The 25,099-nt window shown below is 38.6% G+C and overlaps 2 protein-coding genes across 5 annotated transcripts in view; both read right to left on the bottom strand.

The window, feature by feature from the left end:
* Positions 1-257: 257 nt before the first annotated feature.
* On the bottom strand, positions 258-3,841 carry BHLHA15 (basic helix-loop-helix family member a15). 3 transcript variants are annotated; one of them, XM_075165209.1, is made up of 3 exons: positions 3,375-3,841; positions 2,039-2,187; positions 258-1,736 (listed from the first exon to the last, which is right to left on the bottom strand). In XM_075165209.1, the coding sequence occupies exon 3, from the start codon at positions 1,698-1,700 to the stop codon at positions 1,200-1,202; it is 501 nt and encodes a 166-aa protein (XP_075021310.1). In that variant the 5' UTR covers positions 1,701-1,736; positions 2,039-2,187; positions 3,375-3,841; the 3' UTR covers positions 258-1,199. The 3 variants fall into 3 exon arrangements, with proteins under 3 accessions (XP_075021310.1, XP_075021311.1, XP_075021312.1); XM_075165210.1 differs by lacking the exon at positions 2,039-2,187 and having other exon boundaries at positions 258-1,912; XM_075165211.1 differs by lacking the exon at positions 2,039-2,187.
* A 1,825-nt stretch (positions 3,842-5,666) lies between these two features.
* The window catches only part of LMTK2 (lemur tyrosine kinase 2), a 45,598-nt gene continuing 26,165 nt past the window's right edge, over positions 5,667-25,099 (bottom strand). The window contains exons 7-15 of one of the 2 annotated variants that reach the window (XR_012676115.1): positions 21,882-22,015; positions 18,680-18,764; positions 17,926-18,047; positions 16,339-16,488; positions 13,159-16,078; positions 11,488-11,623; positions 10,842-11,090; positions 9,577-9,697; positions 5,667-8,901 (exon numbers count right to left, since the gene is read on the bottom strand). Coding sequence is in view for 1 of the 2 variants with exons in the window: in XM_075165207.1 (XP_075021308.1) it covers positions 9,669-9,697; positions 10,842-11,090; positions 11,488-11,623; positions 13,159-16,078; positions 16,339-16,488; positions 17,926-18,047; positions 18,680-18,764; positions 21,882-22,015 (3,825 nt within the window). In the remaining variant the exon portion in view is untranslated. Of the gene's footprint in view, positions 9,698-10,841; positions 11,091-11,487; positions 11,624-13,158; positions 16,079-16,338; positions 16,489-17,925; positions 18,048-18,679; positions 18,765-21,881; positions 22,016-25,099 lie in introns of both variants that reach the window. The other variant, XM_075165207.1, reaches the window with a different exon arrangement.

The following is a 25,099-nucleotide window of genomic DNA, read 5'->3' as shown; positions in this document are numbered from 1 at the left end:
GATGCCAGATTCTACCTTTGCTGTCCACACCACAGAGCAACAGCCGTCCTGCAGCACAGGACTGAGGGGGTGTGGGTAGGGAGAGCTGTGACACAGGGGCTCCATGGGCAACACAGTTCCAACCGAGGGCACCTCCGCTTGTTCTTCAGGCATGAGAATATGAGAGGAAATAGAGTTCCTCAGTGACATGAAACTTTTTACAAGAAGATGGGGGGGAGGAGCGGGGGTGGGAAAAAAAAAGCTCATTTTCCTTTTTTGAAGAGCTCCTGCTTCATTTATTATGTTTTATAATACCAGAATCTAGCACTAACCCAGAAAGAATCCTGTTCACATTACAGGCTTCATTAGCAAATAATTTGTAATTGCATACATCATTGTCTAAATTACAACTATGCTAAAGCATTTTTATCATAGTCTTGGCAAAAATAAGTCATTTGTCCCTTATTTAATACTTGTATTACAATGGCACCCAGAGACCCACTAAAGAAAAACTCCATGAGGCTGGATGCTCTGGAAACACAGACCAGAAAATGCCCTTACTCTAGAGAGCTTACAATCTAAGAAAGCTTTGTAGATGTTTACATTAACAAGTACTTTAGAAGTTTTTATGCTTTGCAAGATTCAAAATTATCAAAGCAGATCCAAAACACTCGAGATAAATATTCAGATTTGGTGGCCAATTTCCCATATGTGCCAGTTCACTCATCAAGTTAGTCAAATGTTGTCATCAATTTTCATTTCCTCCATAGCAGGATAGATAAGAACAGTTAGTGAACAGCACTGAAAGGTTAGTGAACAGCACTACAGCCAAGATTCTCAACAAGCTCTAGCGAACTCAGGTGACGTGGGTCTTAAATGCTCAACTCACAACCCCTCCAGAGAGGGTAATTTTCAGAAGTTACTAAATCTTTACTTTCAAGTCAACTATAGTGTTACAGGATAGGTTTCCTGATCCTGACGCACCACACAAATATATCATTAAGCTCTGAAAAATTCTTACGCTTTAAGGTATTTTTTCATGTGCCATATAAGCTATAGCCATGAGTGTTACCTGTTTGTCTTTTTAAGAAAAAATAGAGGATAGCTGGAGGCAAAAAATAATCTCTAAAACCTCTATGTACGGACATGTATTATCATGCAAGAAGGAAAAAGAATTACGGTAGTAGCTAACTGTAGGTGTTTTGGCTGAAGCTGTGAATCTATGTGGAATATTTTTGTAGATGTTCCTCATGATCATCATCCCCATGTTGCTGTTGATAATGCTGGTACAATTTGGACATCCAGGCTCCCCCCATCCCTTCTGCTGCTGGAAAGTGTCCATTGGACATATTGAGTATAATGGAGGTCAAGGATTTAATGTAATTTTTGGCCAGTGTGAGAGTCTCTATTTTGGAAAGTTTATTCTCAGCCCTCACATGAGGGATCACCTCCCGCAAAGCCTGGAACGCATTGTTGAGCTTGTGCATTCTCTGCCTCTCCCGCTCGTTGCTTTCCAGTCTCCTCAAATGCCTGTCCTTATTGCTCCAAGCATGCTTGGCTCTGGCTGTAGTGATCTTGCTGCTCTCATTTTTTCCCCCATTCCTCCTTTCTCTGTGTCGCAAACATTTCACCAGTTCTTTTTTTCTCATTGCTGACTCCTCAGAAAATGCTTCTTTGTCAACAGTATGCCTTTGCTTCTTTCCTTTGGTTTTAGTCTTCATGTTTTGGTAGGTGTACTGGTATTAAGCATCAACGTGCTGTAAAAACATGACACCAATATCTTTAGCTGTTGCACAGTTCCATGCTGAACAAATGATCTGATGCAGGTTTGTTTTATATGTTTGTTTACTTGTTCACCACTGGAAAACCATCATTGGCTCTCCATTTAGTGATGTTCATTTTAGAAGTTGTGACTGTTATTAGTCAAGATGGCCTGTGCAGATGAACAGAGAAAATCCTTTTTTAGAGAACAGATCCTCCTTCAGCTGGAAGGAAGGAGGTTCAGAGGGAGCAGAGGCCAAGTGAATGAAACCATTGAAACAAAGATGCAGTGAATCACCTCACATATGGGAAGCCAAGTGAAAAATAGACACCTCTCTACTTTCTTTTAAGTAGGCGTCGAACTGGAGAGATTTCTCCTCTCTCACTGCACATAAGAAAATGGTTTCCAAGCTGATCTAGTCTTCCTGTGAGAAGAGTGAACCACAACTCAAAAAATATGAGGAGTACAATGGTCAATTAGGTTTGATAACACATTGCCTCTGTTTTTTGATCTCACATGCTTCTGTTTTCCCCAGCTCTAGTTACCACAAGTTACAATAAAAACATACACCGCCTCACTGTACATATGCAGGCTTATGTATGGGGTATTAGACAGAACCCTCAGGCTCTTACTCAGAAAGTAATTTCTCCTTGAACTCCTGGTAATTACTTTTTGTAGGAATAGGTTTCCACTGTATTTATGAGCAGTCCACTAGAGGGAAACATGACACAGTAACTCATACAGGGGCTCAGAAACTCCTAGCCAGAAACACGCTTTCACCCACAGCATCTCTACATTCTGGGCCAGTCCACACCACACACACACAAGCAATTCCCTCTTCCAACAATAATCAAATAACGGTGGGGCTTAATTGCAGTTTCTGCCCCAGTTCAACAGCAGCATAGCAGCATTTATCCTCCATGTTATCCAAAAAGACACAGCAACATTCCTTCCTCACATGTTAGCAAGGCAGATGACAACATTGAAATTTTACCCTCCCCCAGCCCAGATTCTGTGCCAACACTACACCTGAAGACAGCAGCCTCACAGCAACCCTGCGTCTAACACCAACGATCAATGCTACTGAGACTCTGTTTCCAAAACGCGTCCTCCCACTTTCTTCCAATCCATAGAAAGGTTCGGTCTTAAAAAAAATATATTTTTATGCTGATGCTATTATGTAGGAGTGGCTAGAGAGTTGGTGAGCCAATTAAAAAATCCAAACTAGCCACAGGTGCTTGACTGTCCCAATATAGGACATCAACCTTAGCTGGAGCAGGTGGTGAGCAGCTCCCTGGTGCACTGTGGTAAATATCACTTCCTCTCTCATTTCTTTAGAGACACCTTCAGCTGCTCAGCATTCACAGTGACTCAGTTCTCTGCCTGCGAGGGCACCCTGGCCATCCCCAGGTTCCTTACTACCAGGGAGGCAACTTTGCCAGAAAGGACAGGAATTCATAAAGCATTTTGGTTAGGGTAGCACCCAGGTGATGAATGCTGAGAGAAAGACAGCACCGAGTAGCTTGTGTTGTGGGAGCCTAGAAGAAATGCTAGAGACACACGGGTATCTTAAGCAAGAAAACAGGACGAAAGCCAAGCACTGGGTTTGTTCTGGACTCTCAGTCCAACTCACCTGGCAGGAAAGGCATAACTGCAGGACAGAAATGTAAAGGCAGGCACAAAGGAGACCAGTCAACTTCCCACTTCCAGCGCAAAAAGCGCTGTTGGGGAGAGCAGAGAAATGAGAGGCTGCTTTTTGAAAGGAAAACAGTCCACAGGACTTGGTGAAGAGGAGGTTCATGGAGGCAGCCAGCAGAGAACGCTGGAAGAAAATCCAAGAGAAAGGAAGCTGCAGCAAACTGGGAGCAAAGTATTCTGTAAAACTGCAGACTAGGGGAAATCAAATGGGATAATGTGGAAGAAGAGGGTGCTTTGCTGGCTGAGGTTTGCTTTCAGACTGCTGCACACTGCTGTAACCCTGAGAAACCACCTCATGGAGCCACAGGCTGCCGGGGAGATGGCATGGGTGTGCAAGGAGGAAATGGAGAGAGGATCAGGAACAACAGACTGGGGTGGTCAAGAGAAACCAAAGGGAGAGAGCAGCCAAATACCAATAAATTTTCCACCCTCTGCACCCGTCCATCAGGGCTAGCGTCCCTCCTCTGTGACTTACCGCTGCCACCAGCTGTGGAGAAGGTGCCTAGGGCCCGAGGGGTGACATAGCGGAGACCTGCGGGAAGCCAGGAGCAGCAGGAGGGTCTGGGGGGGCAGCAGGGGCGCTGCCTGTCCTCCGGGCTGGGCCAGGTCTGTCAGCAGGAGCCTGCGAGGGAACCAGGACCTGCCTCACGCTGAGAGGAGAGCCCCAGGGACCGGGCGGGGAAGCGCTGACAGGAGACCCCCCGGCAGGCGCTGCTGCCGCGCCCGCGGCCCGGAGCTCGAGCTGGAGCCAGGCCCCGAGCCCCGCCGGGCAGACGCGGCCCCGCTGCCCGCCACGCCGGCAGGTGGCTGCGCTGGCGCGCCCGCGGCGACACGTCGCTTTAGCAGCGGGGGCGGGCCCGGCCCGGCGCGGCGCAGGCGGGCGTTCCACGCCTCAGCGGCCGGCCTGCGAAGTAACAGCCCTGACGGGGAAGGGGCCCCCCGTCACGCGTGTACGGAGGCGAAGCACCAGGCCCAGGCAACGGAGTCGTGCAGGGCACATGACCCCCAGCTGTCGCCATTACCCTTCCTACCCCCACGGAGACAGCAGCCGGCACAAGGCTCCTGGGTTTTGGATGGTGACAACAAAATGGCAGGGGGGAGGTGGCACGCTCAGCCAGCACGGCGGCAGGGTGTGTATCGAGGTGCTGCCACCAGACTGATGGAAGCTAAGCCAGGCAGGGCAGTGTCACTACAGGAGGGGTCGGTCTAGTACTTACTTCAGCAGGTGGAGTGTCCTCGGGTGGAGGAGCAAAAGGTCTGCCTCAACTCTGTTCTGCCAAGGGCTGTGCAAGTTACCTTGCACCTGTGTGAAAGAGGCCCACGGACAAAGCACCTCCCTCCCTTGCAAGAAGGCTGCTGATGACAAAGACTGCAAATGCTCAAATTCTTTGATAATAGGTTCTATATAAGATGACCAATTTAGTGCCATGGGATCTTTCACATCTGTTCTCAGTACTGACCACTGTCTTGGTCAAATTTCAGCCCAGTAGTTATATTTTACCTAATGAAGTTAAGTCATCTTGATATCAGTTTCTCATTCCCAGGCCTCAACAGCCGCCAGGACTCAGAACAGCTGCGACACGATGTGAGGGCTTCCACAACAGCCTCCATTACGACTGACAGTGCTGTGATGTGTCATCACAACCGTAACAGTTCACAGGTTAAGAGGAAAAAACAGCACCCCCCTCCTGCCTCAGGGAGTGCCCAGGCTGAAACAGTCTCAATCTCATGTGAAAGCAGCTACCAATACACACAAGTACTACATTCACCTGGCCATCTTCGGTCCATTCAGCACATGCACTTAGGTAAAAAAAAAAACGATAAAATAATCTCCTAGAAATAAACTCAATAAATCCTGAGAAAACATATCATTAACTTGTTTTCTGAAGGGTACTTAATTTTGAAATCTCCATTCTTCCTACAGATGCTTAATTCTAGGATTAAAAGCAATATTCAGTTTTTAGAATTACACTGTTTGTATTTTAAGTATTGCTTCTCTACTGACTGCATATACACATTACCTGAAGTTCACACAAGGGTGATAGTAGAAGAAATTAAAGGCGACTACACTATTTAGTGCAGACTCATCTGCTGGGACTGTAGCTTTGAGTTTTTGGTACTTTCTCAACCTCTGGACACTAACAAATATATCTTACAGTAGAACTATACTGTGGACCTGATCCATTGCTGGCATCTGTTTAAGAATGAACAAACATAGACAAAGAGATTATAAATATATAACTGTATTTTATTTTTAATATTAAATATTTTTAAATTACAAGCAGTTTCTTGAATCACACTATGCATGATAATCAATATACAGTAGAAATTACAATTTAAAAATGTACACAATTTAAAGACATTTTGACCTGAAATTTCATTAACTACGATATATTGCCATAAACCTCATACCTGTATTAAATTACAATAGGAAAACCTCATACCTATGATTTTGTTACATAGTTTCTCATTTACAAATAGAATTAAACATTATATATACACACACATCAGTACCATTTAAGTTACACCTACATCTGTGCAAGTTCAAACAATTTCATAAACAAAACTAACTGTAAGTCATATTCAAGTTTCTGAAAAACAGGCTGCTGGTATTACAAATACTTATTTTCAATAAGTTTATATGATGTTTGACTCTCCTCTAGATTTTTTCCAGTCTTGTACCAAAACCATTAACATACAAGGATATTTCTGTATGACTTAAAGCTGAAGTAATTTTGTACACTCCATTCTTATTTAAGGCTATTTCTTATAAGGCTAATATACTTAGATTCCACCTTTCACCAACTCCAACAAAAATAGCCATGTCACCAACACCTGACAATGCTGACGTTTAGCATAGTGCTTAATCATAAAAAAAAGTCTTTCTACCAACCAGCCTCCTCATGAAAAAGATTGAGTACTACATAAAAATCTGCTAAAAATACTGATAAAAAGAATGAGGCTTAAATGGCTTTCATTAGTGCATCAACAAGGATATGAAAAAATGTTTAATCCGCTCATTTCCATGAAAATGACAGTTTCCATAAATGCAGTTATACACGCAACATATCTGCAGCTTGGGGATTTGGGAGAGTACAGGTGTTTCCACTAAAACTGGACACTCTTCTCGCTCTGTTGGCTTCTCACCACAGATCCTCATCTTTAAACAAACTTCCTTAGGTGGGAAAAATCAGATCTTTTAAATAACTTTAGTAGCCAAATTGAGACAATGCCTTCAGTATTCAAATAATCAAGGTATTCTACTAGAGAAGGAATTAAAATGTAACCAGTCCTCATAATAAACCATTGAAAATAGATACATGTACTTCTAAAACAGAAACCATGCTTAAGTAGCTAGTGCAAGAAATTACATATAGTTTAATGAATGATTTCTAACAAATCCCCTTATTATAATGTAACATGTTGGAATTACTGATTCGTCTTCATTGTGCCACTGACTGCTAGGCAGATATTTAAATATTGCTAGTAGTTGATCAGATTTTTAACCATAAATTTTTACAAAAAAGACCTTTTGTATTATTGCAATCCAGCCTACTGGATTACTGAAATTAAAATTCATTGTTTAACTGAGGTGAGTCAATTTTAAATATTTCTTTCTCTTCATTGTACAGCTAAAAAGGACATTACCTTGCTTAGTATCATACACATCCCAGCTCATTTTGGAAAAAATGCTCCTTTGGCAATTCATTAGCAATGAGTCCATTTGGACAAAGGAGTAAACTTTCACTTCCTATGTAAGATTTTCTTTAAACCCGGGTAAAGAATAAAAATCTTAGATTTCCATCAAGCAAAGGAAATTCCTGATGTGCAAGATAAACATCTGATTTTCCAGAATTATAAGAAACAAAATGCATAACCAAACTGTAAAATTCTGGAGTATAAGCTTTTATTTAACCTTGGACTATATTTTAAATCAAATGATTCAAAATTAAGGCTGAACTCCAGGTCTGACACAGTAGATTTTTCACCATGCAAGGCAGATAAGCCCACACATTCTTTGCAGACCATTATGGAGTTTCATTCTTAGTTTTCATTTTCTGTACTTAAAGTATGGTGAGAATTATAAAGGACAGATGAGATATCTTAATCTAGCTGTATCAGGGAGTTTAATGTTGGAATTACGGAATTTCTAAGCAATAATTTGTGCACAAAGTCTATTACTTGTATTTGAAATCATTGACAGTAGAGCACAGCTTCCTTAAACCCTCTACAGTATATACTGTAAGCCTGTATTAAGAACTACTTGGCTTTGCCTCTTAAATCATGTTTTGGGAAAAGTCTATGAAAAATTCGTTTCCTTACTTCACACTGAAGAACAGTTCTGACTAACCCTGAACCCGAGTGCCTCATTAGAAAAAATTATCTCAACAATACGTTGGCAACTTTAAATAACATTATAACTAAATCATTCCCTTTTGATCGGTATGGAAACCATTCTGGTTAAGGGCTAAATAATGCTGTGAAAAAAGCAATTAACATATTCCTGTCATTTTAAAACATACTTTAAAAAAATCAAAATGCATACAGAGGTATACAAAACCAAACTTTACACATCTGAAAATATCTAGCCCTCCCATACTTCATGTGATGAAAGTTTTCTGGTGACTGGATCTGAACACAGAGCATTTGGACTGCCATTATACTGAAGCCCTGCCAAAATGTAAAGTACTCTGTATTTTAGTACATTTGTATTTTAGTACACTAAAATACAAAATACAAAGCCAGGTAACCTGTTCCTATCAGTGTTTCCTACAGATCCACAGCTGCATAAGGCATTCCAAGAGATCAGGGATTTCTTTCTCAACTGAACTCACTCTGGAGTAATAATTAAGGATTTTTTTTTTCCAAGCAGTTTAAAGGATTAAACTAGCTAAATGCATGGTAGAGTATAAAGGTTAAAAAAAAACCCATTGTATTTCCTTCCCTACAGACAGCTTCAGAGCAAACTTTACTATACTGCATCTTTGGGTCAGTATGCATTTCAAGATGTACCATGGAGCCTTGCAGACATCTTAAAATAGGTCTGGCCTTATAAAGGGTGCAAAGTTGGGCATAAACCATTAATCCAATTCTTAATTGTCATAACATCACTGAGAGGTAGATTTACCACAGGCCTCTGAATGGCAGCTCCAATCTGCAGTCAGCAGAAGAGCGAGCTTCAAAATTCACAGAATGTACAACTGAAGAGCCAAGTGTGCCCAAATCCAGTCTACTGAAATTAGTCTTTATAAGATTCATAAATTCCACAGTTTTGTACAGCCAGTTTTTCCTTTTCTCTCTCCAAGGCAGAAATTGTAGTAAAAACTGGAAGGCCCTTAATTATGATATAGTCAGATGCTATTACAGTTTAAGCAGTCAGTAGGATCATATTCAGGAATTAAGAGACATTATCTCTTTCATCTAAAAATTCCAGAGTATATCATATATTCTTTTCCAGTTTCCTATAAAACATGAACACTAACAATCAATCTATAATCATTATCATTTAGAAATGGTACTGAATATAAGATTTCAGCAAGTCTAACATAACACTCAGAAGTTATGTATGTTTTACAAGTACCGTGCATAGCAAAGGCTACAAAAAGGACAAATTAAACTGGGTAACTGGGCCAATTCAACTTGTCTTATTTTCCTTGAAAGATTTAAGATTTTGATTCTGTACATCATCAGGAAATAAAGGAAGAATAATCCATAGTGCAATTGTAATAAGCAAAGTAATATGTAGTGATATCCTTTTGAATAAATATGGCTCACTACTGATCAACTATCATTCATACAGTTTCAGCAACACAGCCACCTGTTGCACAGGACAGTTATACACAATTCTACAACAGGTGTATGTTCAAATAGATAATGAACTACATGGAAAAATATAAAAAGAATATTATACAATCTCATACATAAACCAGACTGTAGTGTAATTGCTTTAATTGTTTCTTAAGTTATCTGAAAAATACTTCAAGTACTTGAAAACAGCGGCAGAATCATCTTTCAATGAAAAGCAAAATTGCACTGATTTAAAAATACATTACAAAGTTAAATACACATTCAAATTAATGTCCTGATTTAACATTGCTTTCAGTGTTTACTTTCATTTCTTAGTACTTCTTGATTACCTGTGTTACTCCAGGAGGATCCAGAATTTAGATAAAGTTTCAGACAAAGTCTGTGTGTTTTATGTATGTAGTCCAAGGAAGTTTTAATTCATTTAATCTTTTTCTCCGTCTTCACTGCTTCCTATTAGTAGAGGAAAGGTCATAAGGTACAGTGAGATTCTTCTGCAGAACCCTCACTCCTTTGTAAGACTCTCCTTAGAACTTGGCATTCTGCTGTTTCGCACTTCCAAGTTTTGGTTAATCTTTCCCTAGAGCTTTCAACTACTGTAAACATTTGGTACATTTATACATAGACATCTGCTTAAATCGCACAGTTCAATGTCACTTCTTAGGACACGTAAGTCAATGTAGGATCTCCAAAATAATCTCCCTTATCTGTAAGTTACTAAGCAGCAAACATTATCTAATCAATAAGCACAATACAAGAACAATATAACTCCCTCTATATAAACACTGATTACATTTTTATAGACATTGACCATTAGCAAGGCTCAGCAATCAGTAATATTTCTTTTTAAAAATGCAACATTTAATCAAGATTATTAGTATACTGAACTGATTCAAGTCTGCTTATTTTTGCTTCTCTTAACCCTCAAAAATGTATCAAAGCTTAAAAAAAAGCTTTTTGTTACAGACAAGAAAGCTTCTGTTAATAAATACTGCTAGTACTCAATATTGCTATGAACAGATTGTTTGGCTTTCCTAACAGAAACTATCCTACTCACAGCTCTAGAAAACATGCTGCAATTCTTGAGAGACTGTCAAGAATGCACTTTCTAAAAAGCAATATGAAAAGGAACTGAACTGTAAAATAAGCTTAGACAACGACAGAAACATTACGTTCCTAGCATCCTCACCCTGTGCAATGAAAATAAAATTGTGACTTATGACAGTGCAATGATGAGAATTGTTCAACTGCCATAGTGTGGCAGCTATATAGAAGTGCTTAAGGACTGCATAGATTTCATTTATATAAATAAAGCACTAGTTTTTTGAACAGAAAAATTGTGAGCTTGTCCTGTCAATGTTCCGTAGAATATCCAACCACAAGTTTGTAGCAACTTGGATGAAAATAATCTCAATCTAAATAGAAAGCTATGTCTTAACTGAAATACATGACCAGACATAACTTTTATAACGTTAAAAATGCATTTCCAAATTAAGTATTTAAAATAGAACAGGATTTGTCATATCTATTAGTTACAACTTTGCATAAAGTTTTTAATTTGTAGTTTTAAAATAGTTATTGTAACTAAATCACTTACCTCCTTGCTCTATATCTGAATCTGTAAGATGCGTAAGAGAAAAGCTTGCCATGTTTGCAGGAGAGATAGAGAATCTGGAATAAGGGGATGAATGTGACCAGGTCTGATCGAGAGTCCGGGAAGGTGGAGGTGGAGAGAAGTACTTTGATGACTGAAGAGGTGGTTTAGAACTAATAAGACTATTAGCTGCCTTTGATATAAAGGATGGCTCTGGAGAAGAGAAGTCATCATCCCATTCAAAACCCCCACCTTGGGGGAAAAAAAAAAAAAAAAGAAAAAAGGATTTACAGTAATGTAAAGTCACATACAGTTTTAAAAGCAAGCTCCTGGAAGACTGCATTAACCCAAAACAAAACTTGTAGCTTTTCTGTTCTAGCCCTGGGGGTCACAAAGATTTGTTGTCCATAGTTTGGTTGCTTCTCAAGATACCCTAGCCACATCAATATATAAACAACCAGTATTACGTCACAAGCTTTGATAACCAGTAACACTACCTGAGCCTAGCTGAAGTGTGTGCTTAGGATGCAAAACTGAAGCCAGTACGGTACAGTGAATTTACAAATCACATATAATTTAAATGACATTTCATTAAAAACTATGCATAAAACAGTGTCAACCCCTGCTGTGTATAAATATATTCAAGTACCTTCTTCATCTGTCGAGCTTTCTGAATTTGCAAATCTGTTTAAGTAACTAAAACTCGAAGATGGAACAGGAGTGCTGTGAGAGCCTTCGCCGTTCAAGTCTGCTGCACGGTTTCCCAGCTCCTTAGTTGGCGTTTCCTAAGGCAAACACAGTAACTTACTTAACCCTCTTGTACACACAACGTATCCATGCCTATAGATGCAAGCATTCAAAAAATACGCTCCCCCACCCCCGTCATCAAATCTACTGTGGAATTAAATGGTCTGTAAACCCTTCAGCTACTACCACACAACAAAACTTTGACTTATAGATTAAGCATATGCACATACTTCTATTTCTAAAGAAAGTTGTATCAAATCTACGCTAAAATGCATGCAGGAAATTACTATTTACATATTATTTATGATATAAGAAGGTTTCACATTTCTAGGAACAAAGCTAAAACATCTTCCAATTGAAAACAGTTCCCTTATCAGCCTGACACAGGTAGGGTTTTTTCCTATTTAATAAAGCTTTATCCCGTCTCCCAACATCTTTTTTTTTTTACCCTTTAATCATGGTTCAGGATAAAGAGACAGACTTTCTATGACCAGTATTTGAAGTAGCCAACATTTTATCAGTTACTGTAATAATAAGTAAAGAGTTCAGCAACTAAGAGCAGTTTAAACACAGCTAATTTTTTTCCTTTCCCACTGACAAAAGGATTACTATTCTACAGACTGCCTAAACACAAATATATCACCTATGTTTTCTATTCCAAAACACAATTATCTCTAATATTTATGTGCGTCATCATAAGCAACATTTCCAAAGCTTGACAATGTTACTGTTCTTTTAAACTCACTGTACTAGTTTAGTTGCCATAACGTTAAAATACAATCCCCTCTGTATCAAGTTACAGAAGTTAAAAACTGATAAAGCAGATAGGGAAACAAAGGTAACCTTGAATTTTATAAGCAGATCAGTATTTCACTGAACGTGAATCACATTGGATTAATAAAAAGTAGCATTACCATCTAAATACTATTTTTATCTTTGATTATGGTTTAAGGTAAATTTACCTTAACGCTAACTGACACAAGATTCAGAATTAGGTTGTGGTTTGGTTTTTTTATGGGTGTGGTTTTTTTTTTTCCCCTCTTTTCTTTTATAAAGGCATTTGAACTTAAAGTCCTCAAACACATTAAACAGATAAACTGCTTCTATAAAGTTACAACAACATTTGGTAAAATAAATTAATCAAGTCTAATCCATAATGATGCTGTCTCACATATTCAGATTAAATACAGTTTATAAACATCATAAAGGCACCACATTTCATTCAGCACATGCAGTCAAGGGTCCGAAAGCAAGGGAGATTCAGGATTTAGCAACCAACCCTGCCCAAAGCAAAACCCTCCTTCACTTCAAATTAGTGCTGCTATTCTACCAGCAGCACACAACTGCACCCAGCCAAGAAAGTTTCTTTTTTCTTTGTATATAAAGAAAAAATGATCCACATCACAAACAAGATCTAACGCCGCCCAGACAAGAAAAGTGATCTTGTAACAATGTGTCCACAAATATTAAGCTATTCTACCACATCTTGTTTAAAAAAACCCAAACCAACAAAAACTTCACTTAATAATTGGGGGGAAAAAAAAAAAACAAAACAAAAAACCAACAACGATACCTGATCAAACAAATAGACCGTCACATCATCAAAGAATGTTACAGCCTTTTTCTCATTTTTCCAAAGCTCATGTTGCCTTTCATTAAGAGGTTTTGGAAGTTTCAACAAGCTTCTCAGATGTTTTCCATCATCCTTGTCAGTAAGTATCTCAGGTACTTGATGAACAGTTTCATCTTCACTGTCAGAACTCAGACTATGCATATGGAAAGTCCTCATGTCATCCTCAGAATCACTGTTTTCATCTTCCTCATCTGCATCATCACCATCTTCTAAATCAAGCATTCCAGAAACATCGAGTTTGCCGAGATATTTTCCTTCAATATCCGGCTCTTTCAGTTTTTGCCCTTCAATGTGATAGAAGGACTTCTCACTGTTACCCAAATCTAAAGGACTGTGTATGTTATGCACAGACTTCAAGTCTCTGTGTGAAAGAAGTTCTGAAGTATTAGTGCCAACACAAGAGACGGTTTTATGGGAAGTCTCAGATAGTTTTATTTCATCCCTTAGGTTACTTCCTATCGATATTTCCAGGGAATTCAGAGTTGCCTCAGCCCAGTCATCAGGACACCCCTGCATCCTCACACCCACCTCTTGCATCTCTAAGTTGTGATTTAGTTCCAGTTTTGCATTTTGGTTATTGGCATCCTGATAATTCCTTACATCACACTTTTGCTCTCTCTCTTCAAAACTGTAATCCTCTTCGGTATTATTTTCTCCTCTATTTAAAGAAACAACACACGTAGTCTCTCTTGACAGATTTATAGTCTCTTCTGGTTTTTTATCTGGCTCGGAATCATTATCAGAGAAATAGGCAGAGTCTCTATATGAGTTTTGATTTCCACCCAGAAAAACCTTTGGGGTTATTTCAAAATTGCTGTTCACTGCATCTAAACAAGCTGCTGCTTCTGAAATAATTATGACTGGATTAGAAGGTAAAGCACTGACATTGCTCTCGCTGACAACACAGAGAGCAGTATCTACAGTAGAAGCATCCTCAACAGTGATATGGGAAGTCCACTCTGGAGATTCCAGGTTCTCCGTTTCGTAGCCACTGTCAGCAGGTTTATCAGGTGGCAAAAGTTTCTGAGGACTTTGAGCCTGTAAAGATTCTAAAGCCTCATTTACATCTAAAGAATCCAAAGAATCAGGTGTCTCTAAGGCTTGTTCTATGGTTTGTACAGGAGATGGGCTGTCTTCCAAAAGACTATCCTGGCTTGTACAATCTGAAGTAGCAACAGAAATTAAGGTCACCTCTTCTGCAACATCCTTACAGTTCTCAAAATGATTTGATGTTTCTTGTTTTTCCTCCAATAAACATTCATCTTTTTTTAATATGGGAGACTTATCTTGCAAGTTTCTTTTCATATCTTCCTGATCAGTACATTTTTCTCTATTAAAAGCTATTTCATCACACTTGAAAAGCATTCCCTGTTTTATTTGTGCATCACACTCATCTGTTTCAACAGCAACACTGTAATATGGATTGTTTCCGACATTATTATTTTTGGCATTATTGGATAGCTCTTCTTGACAGAGAATATCAATGTCATAGGACACGACTTCGTTGACTTCCTCATTTAAAAGGTTTCCCTCATCCTTCAAATAAGGAAGATTTGCACGTTTACCACATGACTTATGTGCTACAGATGGACTAGAGGATGCCTGCATCTCTACAGTAGTCTGAGACTGAGAATTCGGATCTTTATTCATTGTCACTGGGTTAAAATTTTCATCTTTCACTGTTCTAAGACTTTCATGTATTAAAGAAAAGACCTGTGCATTTTCAGCCAACACAGGCTCAGGCTCTACAGTGTTTCTATTTGAGGTTTCTAACATACTTTTTAGAACATCTTCTGTCTTTTGGCCAAAATCACTGCTGGTTTTGTTAGACAATAATCCTGTTAATAAGTTTTTCTCTTGAAGAAATAAGAAGTTATCAGAAAGTTCTTCTAGAGTTACCAAGTCTGACTGGTTAGAGATATTTTCACATAAGGAAACTGTTTCATATTCAGAAGCATGACTAGAATGCTCCTTCTCAGAAAGGCCTACTGCCTTTCTAGCATCTGTGTTTGAGTTTAAAACAGCTGGTTTAGAGTCTTTAGGAACATCATTTGTTTCAGCAAAACCAAGTATTTTTCTGTTTGTCAATTCTTCTGATCTGTCAATGTCATTAAAGATATTCTGGAAAGGACTTTCTGGACTACTAGTAGCAGGCAAAAATTCCTGTTTAGGATCTGTATTGTAGTGGAAGAAGTCCCCGTCAGTGCTAGATTCTTCAACATCAAGATCCCTGAGAATTGTGAAATGAGAGCTTTTTTCTTGTACAGCTTCCTGATGATCAACTTCTGTAGTTAGTACAACTGATTGGTTATCAAAATTCATGCTGCAGCCACTTCCTTTTTCCTCTAACTGGATATAGTAGTCATTTCCAACGGAAAGCTTGTGTGCATCAAACACAGGTAACACCCCAGGGACAGCAAGTGATGCTTCTTGACCACTTCCATCCTGCGCTCCCGACCCTTGCTCTGAAAGTGATCTCTCAAAAACCTCCACTGGAAAGAAAATACTTGTGTATGTCATTGCTTCATCAGGATTCACATGACCACATTCATCAAAATGATCATGTTTAGCTGCCTCCCAGATATATTCAAAGCTGAGACCCTGGCTTGTTTCAGTTACAGTAAGAACTTCCTCCATCTCATGGCCAAGCCTATCTCCTGTGAAGTGATCTAAGATTGGAAATGCAGAATTATTTGTTTCTCTATTTGAGGTGTTTGGTTTAAGAGCGTTCCACTGCTGTTCAAAATCAATCTCCGAGTCCCTTTGGCTTTGCATGCGAAGGTAAGTTAAAAGTCTATGCACTTCTTCTGCTGTTGGTCTCTTTTCTGGAGGTAGCCAACAGAACTGCAGAACTTCGTACCTATACGAATAAGAAACATGTTTCAATAGGTTTCACACTGAAAAGGGATTTATAAAATTCAGATATCTAACAAGCTAAGGAGTAACAATTAATATCACTGGCAGGAATTTCCATCTATAGCAACTCCTTTTACTTTTATGTAGGGTTTCTTTGCCAGGAGCATGATTCCATGTAGCAATTTCAATATATTTAAGAGAACTGAGTAATCTGAGAAACTTCTTCAGCAGCTTTAAGAATAAATAAAAACATTTAAAGTTTACCATCTATCAGAGTATGGCTGCTCCAGACGTGGCTTGAAGAGTTTAACCTGCTTCTCCTTTATGACATGGGTTAGGACTTCCCTGTCAGAAAAGTCTGAGTAAGGCTGAGCAGCATTCTCAAACAGCTCCCATAACGTGACACCCAGGGACCTGAAAAAGTGCAGCAAATGACTGTACATTCTAAGAACTATTTAAAGTTGCTTTTCTAAGAAAGTAAGGATTATGCAAAGCATAACTGGCAAGAAGAAACAAATATCACTCTCCGACTGGCTCTAATACAGAACCTGTTAACTCATTTTATTTGATAGAATGCTAGAAGCCTCAAGAATAAAGTTGCTTGAAGGCAATGACAATGAAGGCAACACCAATGAAGGCAACAAAATACAAGAGGCCTCAAATGATTCAACTATGGAAGAAACTCCCACATATAAAAAAGCAGAAAATGCCTATTTAGAGAAGCAAGATGAATAAACCTCATGGTTAGTCCAACAGTAGGAAAAACTTTAATCAGAAATTGCAGTTATGGGTCAAACTGCTAGAGAACTAATCTTTGTTTCAGTTTTCATAAAATTACTTATTTTTAAGCTGCAGTGGTCAGATGCCACTAATGATATTTTTCAGTGATTAGAGTTGATGCTGATCTTTGGGCAACCTTTTCTTGCTCAAAATGCAAAGTAACTGTATTACAGTAGAATTATTTAGACTGGAAGGGGTCCCTGGAAGTCATCTAGTCCAAACCCATTCAAAGCAGCTCTATATAAAAGGCACTAAAATTCAAGTTGAAAACCTTTAGACCCTGGGTGCTTGTAGTTTAGATGAACAGTATGATCGAGGAAGCCTGCTTGAAAGATGCAAGAAAATCAGTATTTAGGTAATTTCTATCTATCCCACTTGCTTTCTGCAACCCTATCTTTAAATTAGCAAATAAAACCTAGTTTACTATTTAATATCCTTAGAATATAAAAGCAGGAATTTAACTACGATGTTTTCAGAAATGTTAGCCTAAGCCCCAATTTCCATTATCAAATTTCTTAGGACTTGAGAATTGAAGCAGAACTTGGCAATTTCAAAAAAGTTCATCTTCAAGATTTTCACTAGCTTTTGTCTATAAGCTCTCTGGTAGCAGAGACAAACAGTTAATTGCAGCCCTCAAATGCTGCAGCAAGAAATTAAGATGCTACTGTTCTACCAATGGAACTTAATCAGGCTCTAGTGGCATCAACTTTTTATGTCATCCACAGCTATTATATTACTGGAAAAATAATTTACCATTTCCTTCCTTTATAAACATTTGAAGGCATTTGGCAAACACACAGTAATTACTTTTATTAGTATAAACGTCTATTTTTCTGCTAAACATTTTTTCTTAGTCTAACTGCTCTCTCAACAGATTTCTAGGCATCTTTTCAAAGCAAGATATAGTTTCAGGTTTGTAGAGATTAACCTACTGTACATCTGATGAAATAAAAAAGCAGTGCATCAGGCCAATATTCAATTTAACTGTAAATATTATTTACTCCTTTGTGTAGCATTTGAAAATATGTTCACAAATCTCTCATTGAAATTATTTTAAAGCTTACTACATACCATATGTTACTGTATTTATTTTGCTCTGCTGATAACAGTCTGTCTTGAAAACTTGTTACTAACTCAGGTGCAGTCCATCGGAGAGGAACAAGTTTCTTCTCATCTGTCTCAATATAATCTTCCTAAATTATTGATAAAAACACAGAAAAAGACTGAACAAACATTGGATCAACTTCCAGAAGTTGACAGTCCTTTCCTTAATATGGTTTTATGTGATCCCTATGCAAAAAGTTAGAATTAAAAAAATTAATCCCATTTTCCCCAAGTAACAGAGAATAATGCTATAGAGGAAAGGTACTCACTGTTCACCGCATAGTAGGAAAACTGAATGCCAACTTCTTGTTTAAGGTTTGGTACTCAGAAAATGTTTTTAATTAATGCCTTGAAATTTTTACTTTCTTGATATATTTAAATATTTTGAACATTTTCATTACGAAATTTGATTGAATTTTTCCTTTCTTAAAACATTAAAATGAATTTGTGCGTATTTTAGGACTACTGTAAATAGGACCTAAAACAGATAGATTTAACCAGAAGCTTCCTTCTACAAGCATAAACTCCACTCATCTCTAGAAAGATCATCTATTCTGTTACATGAGCTTGCTACAGTTATTTGCCAGTTATACTTTGAAAGTCCATTATTCAAATAAAGGACAATCTAGTGTCAGTTTATAAGTTTAAAGTATGCTTGTTATAACCTTAGGCCCCAAATAGTTTAAAAAAAAAAAAGTGGTACACGACTAGATTAACTTACCTTATATCTACTGAATCCTATACCATAATCTCCTACTTTGACATTTAAATCGGATGTAAGAAAGCAATTCCGTAAAGCCAAGTCACTGAAAAAGCAAACAAATAAATAATGAGACCAAACCAAGAAGTCTTCAATGCAAATTAAGACAGGCAGGTTAACAACATCTTAAAACAGGCAGGCCACAGCGTAAAGTATCACATGAAAAGCCAACAAAATTTAAAAAAAAAAAAAAATCAAGGAGTTATGCACACTTATAGGTTACAGTAGCAAGTAGCAGGCCATAATAGGAGCAGATCAGTAATACAAAACAACTAGTGCAAAGGATTCAACATCCACACTATATACACTTTAGTGATTTTATTCACATGAGCTGTAGTCCGATCCCATAGACCTTAATCCTACTAAAGGCTGAAGCAAGCTAGGTGCAAGAAAGGTGTGGAGCTAGGTAGCCTTTCTGACTCTCTTTGGATGAAATTAATTCCATGCACTCCAAAAGACCAACTCATAATGCAAACCCAGGCACAGTAACTGGCAAGATTAATTTCAGAAGTACAATTTTGATCCAAACTAAATGTTAAGATAGTCCTCTTGTCACTTACATTTTCACTAAGTTTTAGAACCTATACAAGCCAACAACTGATCCTATATCTCACTGGAATACTGCAGACATCATAGTTCTATATAAACACTCATCACTTTCAGAAAAAGCAAACACTGATAGGGTATCTCCTTTCAGTAGACTTACTGGACAAGATTTGTTTTGTGGCCACAAGGATATATTGCCCTTAGGCCCTCCCGCATTTTCAAAAGAGAATCAATTCAGAGCCACACAATCGAGCAAATCTGTGTTCCAAATAAAACTAAACACAGTGACAAGGCAATCGCATTTGAAGATTTTATACAAAAAACCCTAGACTATTATGACATCCTTTATAAAGAAGTTCAAAATGTAGTCACTTCTGTAGAGTAGTGAAGTATACTCTTAAGCATTCAAATTACACACAGAATTTATATGCAATTATTTCATTCTACTAATAATACTATGATGTAGATTACTTAGGCCGTTCACATGTTAGAGTGATGTAGGTCCCTCTTTACCTAACACCTATCATTGCATGTCTTGCATTTTAGTTGTCATAAGTAAAATCTATCAACAATTCAGATCAGGTTTAAATACTTAACAATTTACAATATGATACTAAGCAACTAGTAAGATCTTACACCTACAGTTAAGCTCCTCTAAATAACAAAACCATACATTACACATGAACTAGAACTACAGATAGTATTTGAAAAAGACCATCAGAAAAAGTAGACCACCAGACCACAAGTACTTATAGCCAGCAGTGCTGCTGTAATAACACCAAGAAGGTGTTTTAGAAAACCCATCATGCAAACTCAGAAATTTATGCATGTTTAATGAAGCTGCGTGCTTACTACGGAACAGTAGCTGTGACAGCAGAGCGCTCCACAGACTAATTGCTCAAATATTTTGCTTCTCAGTTTCACAGAAGGGTACCAGGCAATTAAGTGCACTGGAAGAACTCTACCATTGCTTCTGCGTGGCTTAAAAAAAAAAAATCCCTGAAGTACAAACGGTCTGAAAGCCACACAGTTTCCCTACTTCAAAGAAAAAAGAAAATGTTTTCCTTTCCAGGGTCATTGAACTACACAGGTGAGAAACACATTTGTAATCCTCAATTACGCCCCAAAGCTTTCCAACTTGTTTTATACTATTTAAATAAATATCCTGGAAGAGAAAATAAAATTTTGGCTGCTTGAATTTACCACTAACAACAAAATCACTGATGCTGGAGCTTTACCACTTACTCTGACAGCATCAGGATAGTGTTGCTAGAAGTAAACATTTACAACGAGAATCTTGCAGATCCACAGAATAATTATTTATCAAGTTTAATTGTGTTTCACTGAAAACATACTGTTAAATGCAATACCTACAAAGCCATGCTGCTGCAACACAAGAAACAGTGATCACTCAAGTTTGACAGATACAATTGTTACTACTACCTTCAAGTCATTTGGAATTGTTGAACAGGTTAAAAGAATAGCTCTGCCCATCAGCCACTGGCCAAGTCCAGGCTTTAGTGTTTTCTCAAGGTTTTGCTGTTGTTTTACACCTGCACTTTTCAAGACTTCAGTTTAATAGTTCAGCTTCTCCCTGAACACAAGGTCTCTGCTTTGTCTAAGTAACAAGATGTGCATTGATAAGCTCTAGCACAAGTTCCTAACTTGCCAAAAGTGCTGTTTCTACAGCAAAGAACAGACTGACCCAACATAAAACCAAAATAAAGTAAACTATCTTGTGACACCCAAGGTTTCATCAGGTAAGCCACATTCGGGGAGCAAGTACTCTTTAAAATTTTGATCATTACAAGTCTAAGGTTGATGTCTTCCAGTTCCTTAACACCTTTTCATTTAAAGCCAAAAAAATTAGTTTTGGCATATTTCTGAGCAATTAGTTTCATGAATACATTTTTTCCCAGCCTTTTACTACTACTGCCATTCTTTCAGTATCAACTGCATTAACTTTAATTAAAAATAACGAAATCTAGCATTTTCCCCCCAATTAAAACAAAATTTTTCTCCCATTGTGATTTCTTCTGAATCTGACTACTTCCGTTATTGAGGATTAAAAGGTTACACGAACAATAATTCAGTGAGGGAACACTTGCTTCAGTCAGATTTTTCCTCTAAAGTCAGCTTCTCCCTTACTGCATCAGAAAGGCAGCGTTGGGTTTTTTTTTCCCCCATTTTTAGTAACAAAGGTAACAGATTACCGAACAGAAGTTCTAAATTGCTATAATCTATAAAAAATACACAGCAGGTAAGATTCATGCTAACAAAATTCTACCATCCCTCCCCTCCAATAAACAAAAATTTAACTTGGCCAAGAATTAATCTAACAACTACATCTTCTGGATTGGCTTAGCAGTAGGTTGTGTTCTATGGGCTGCAAACCTAAAAAGCAGGTGATCGGCTTTCAGCAGGTGGGAGCTGTAACACCACACCACTGCAGTTAAATTAGCATCTTCATAAGCATCACACCTTCAGGACTTAAGATATGCAAGTTAGACAGAAGTTTGTTAAAACACGATGTTCAGTACACATGAATTTTAATGAAAATATCTACATGAATTTTAGAGTGCATCATAACTAAAAGCGGTTTATTTGGAAAGCATACCTATGCACAAAATTATGTTTATGCATTACAGCAAGTCCAGCAGCAATCTCGCACGCCATTCTCTGTAGCAGCATTATTTGTGAATCTCCTTTAATGTGTTCCTGCTCATTGCAGATATAAGTTTTTAGGTCACCCTGTAAAAGAAGTTGAAAATACTTGTCAGCCTTGTATGTTCGTTGAATCCGAAAAATATTTAATGAAGAATCAACTAACCACATTACTTATTAACCACATTTGTGCTTAATAAAAAAATCTCCTTGAGTTTCCAGTCTCAATAAGGATTCTTACAGAAGTCATCTAAGGCATATAGTATTGTCCTTTTAAGGGTTTTTAATCAAATCATTTAGTAATTAACATTCTAGATCAGACTGCGACATAAAACCTAAATGTCATGCAATAATACTTTCCATTAAAAAACAAGTTTGATGAGCTTCTGTTTTTAAGTGAGATGAATTTTCAAGTGCTGCAAATCAGCAAAGTTGACTGTCTGGAATTTGCAAGGGGATGGAAGGGAGAGACCAGAGAAAAGGGTTTCAGACATTGCCAGCTCACCAGACCTTTAGATATAAAAATACAACCCACTCCAACAGTCAAAGAATTCAGAGGATGGCAGCAGTTTCACTGAACCTAGGCAATGCTGAGCAACAGCCACATAATTAATGAGCCCATAGAAGCACTCCATAAACTACTAAAAAAAGAACAACTTTGAAATAGAGGAAAAATAACTGAAAGTTGTCAAACATTCAGGAAAAGCAAGACTATAGTAAGTGAATCTAAGCAAGGGAAGAGAACAGGTTTTTCACGTCATTATTGTTCCTACTTTCACAGTTGGACTTTTAATCTAGCACTCCTGTATTTTTGTTATTTAAAATATAGACTTTCTGTAAGTTTAGCAAATTATTTCAGAGGGTATTCTTGTATTGAGACTGCACAACATATTACATCACAATTTGTTTCACCAGAGCAACATTCTGGGCTCTAACTGTCCAGGTCCCTTATCTGCCTAAATCTTGGGCCAGGAAGGAAACTGAAGGGAAGTCTTAGAATCATAGAATCATACAGGTTGGAAAAGACCTCTAAGATCATCGAGTCCAACCGTCAACCCAACACACCATGCCCACTACACCATGTCCCTAAGGGCCTCATCTACATGTCTTTTAAATACCTCCAGGGATGGTGACTCCACCACTTCCCTGGGCAGCCTGTTCCAAGGCCTGACCACTCTTTCGGTAAAGAAATTTCTCCTAATGTTCAATCTAAACCTCCCTTGGTGCAACTTGAGGCCATTTCCTCTTGTCCTATCGCTGGTTACTTGGCAGAAGAGACCAACACCCACCTCGCTACAACCTCCTTTCAGGTAGTTGTAAAGCGCGGTAAGGTCTCCCCTCAGCCTCCTCTTCTCCAGGCTAAACAACCCCAGTTCCCTCAGCCGCTCCTCATAAGGCTTGTGCTCCAGGCCCTTCACCAGCTTCGTTGCCCTTCTCTGGACACGCTCCAGCACCTCCATGTCCTTCTTGTAGTGAGGGGCCCAAAACTGAACACAGTATTCAAGGTGCGGCCTCACCAGTGCCGAGTACAGGGGCACAATCACCTCCCTACTCCTGCTGGCCACACTATTCCTGATACAGGCCAGGATGCCATTGGCCTTCTTGGCCACCTGGGCACACTGCCGGCTCATGTTCAGCCGGCTGTCGACCAGCACCCCCAGGTCCTTTTCCTCCGGGCAGTTTTCCAGCCACTCTTCCCCAAGCCTGTAGCGTTGCCTGGGGTTGTTGTGGCCGAAGTGCAGGACCCGGCACTTGGCCTTGTTGAACCTCATACAGTTGGCCTCGGCCCATCGATCCAGCCTGTCCAGGTGCCTCTGCAGAGCCTTCCTACCCTCCAGCAGATCAACACTCCCGCCCAACTTGGTGTCATCTGCAAACTTACTGAGGGAGCACTCGATCCCCTCGTCCAGATCATTGATAAAGATATTGAACAAGACCGGCCCCAGTACTGAGCCCTGGGGAACACCGCTCATGACCGGCCGCCAACTGGATTTAACTCCGTTGACCACAACTCTCTGGGCTCGGCCGTCCAGCCAGTTTTTTACCCAGCGAAGAGTAACTTGAGACTGACCAGACAAGGCGGCAGCCTTCGCACTGGCTAAAAAGCGCTCTGATGTTCAGAAAAGACTGAAGATCACTAAACTTCCTGTTCCTCTGGTGCTTATGTACATTATGGAGCTATAACCAAAGCATCTCATTCCTCCTTAACATGGTTTAATAGAATAAATAGAATTTGCAATTCTATTAGTTCAAGCAGTAGATGTCTGTGGTACATTAAAATCCAACAGTGCAGTGATAGCTGAGGTGGCTGGCTGGACAGCCGCAAACCTGAGTTATATTTAATAAAATAAGAAGCAATGGGACTTAAAACCAGACACTACTCCTATGTAAAACAACTTCATTTTAATTTTTTTTAAAACATTAGATTCTACAGTATGCACAAGCAGCTATTCTATCTTCATCTGCTTTGTGTGTACTACTTATGCTGCAAGTAGCTATACCATCTTGTGAGAAAGCACGCATAACTTCTAATACTGTTTAATGTTGCAGAAGCCTTCATTACATTCTCTTTATCCTGTTTTAGCTACTAATTACGTAACATTTAAGTATTTGCATCCTACAGAATTACATTTTTTAAAGTGTTTCCTGAAAGATTCTTCTGACTTACAATTACAGCTTTAGTATCATACTGGCTCATGTATATATGTATGAACATTATACATAAACACACCTTTCTACCTTGCCAGAGCAAATTTACTAGAGCAGAGTTCCAAAGAACAACAAAATGAAGAGCATCCATAACACACACAGATTCCCAATTGCTTCGCCTAACAAATATAAGCAAGTACAAAATACCAAGCTTAACTGACTCTAGATGGCAGCAAGTGCCCGAAGAAAGCCAAACTCTCCAAAATTGTTGTCATTCATTAAAACAGCAATTGGTTACTTAGGGTTTGTCCCAGGTGGATTAAGTTCCTAGGATGCCTGAAATGCACCAAGGAATTACTTTTTAATTTTTAAATGCATTATTAACAGCAGTGCTGTGTGGCATCCCTTGTTTACTAAATAATTCACATAGGCACACATTTTTGTAGGAAATACAACTTGTATTAAATCCAGCACCTTGAAACATACTGGTTCTATTTTCCCATTCTATTCTAATTAAGGCTA

This window comes from Calonectris borealis, chromosome 16 (genome assembly GCF_964195595.1).
Source record: "Calonectris borealis chromosome 16, bCalBor7.hap1.2, whole genome shotgun sequence".
Taxonomy (NCBI): domain Eukaryota; kingdom Metazoa; phylum Chordata; class Aves; order Procellariiformes; family Procellariidae; genus Calonectris; species Calonectris borealis.
This window is presented reverse-complemented; position numbering and strand designations above follow the sequence as displayed.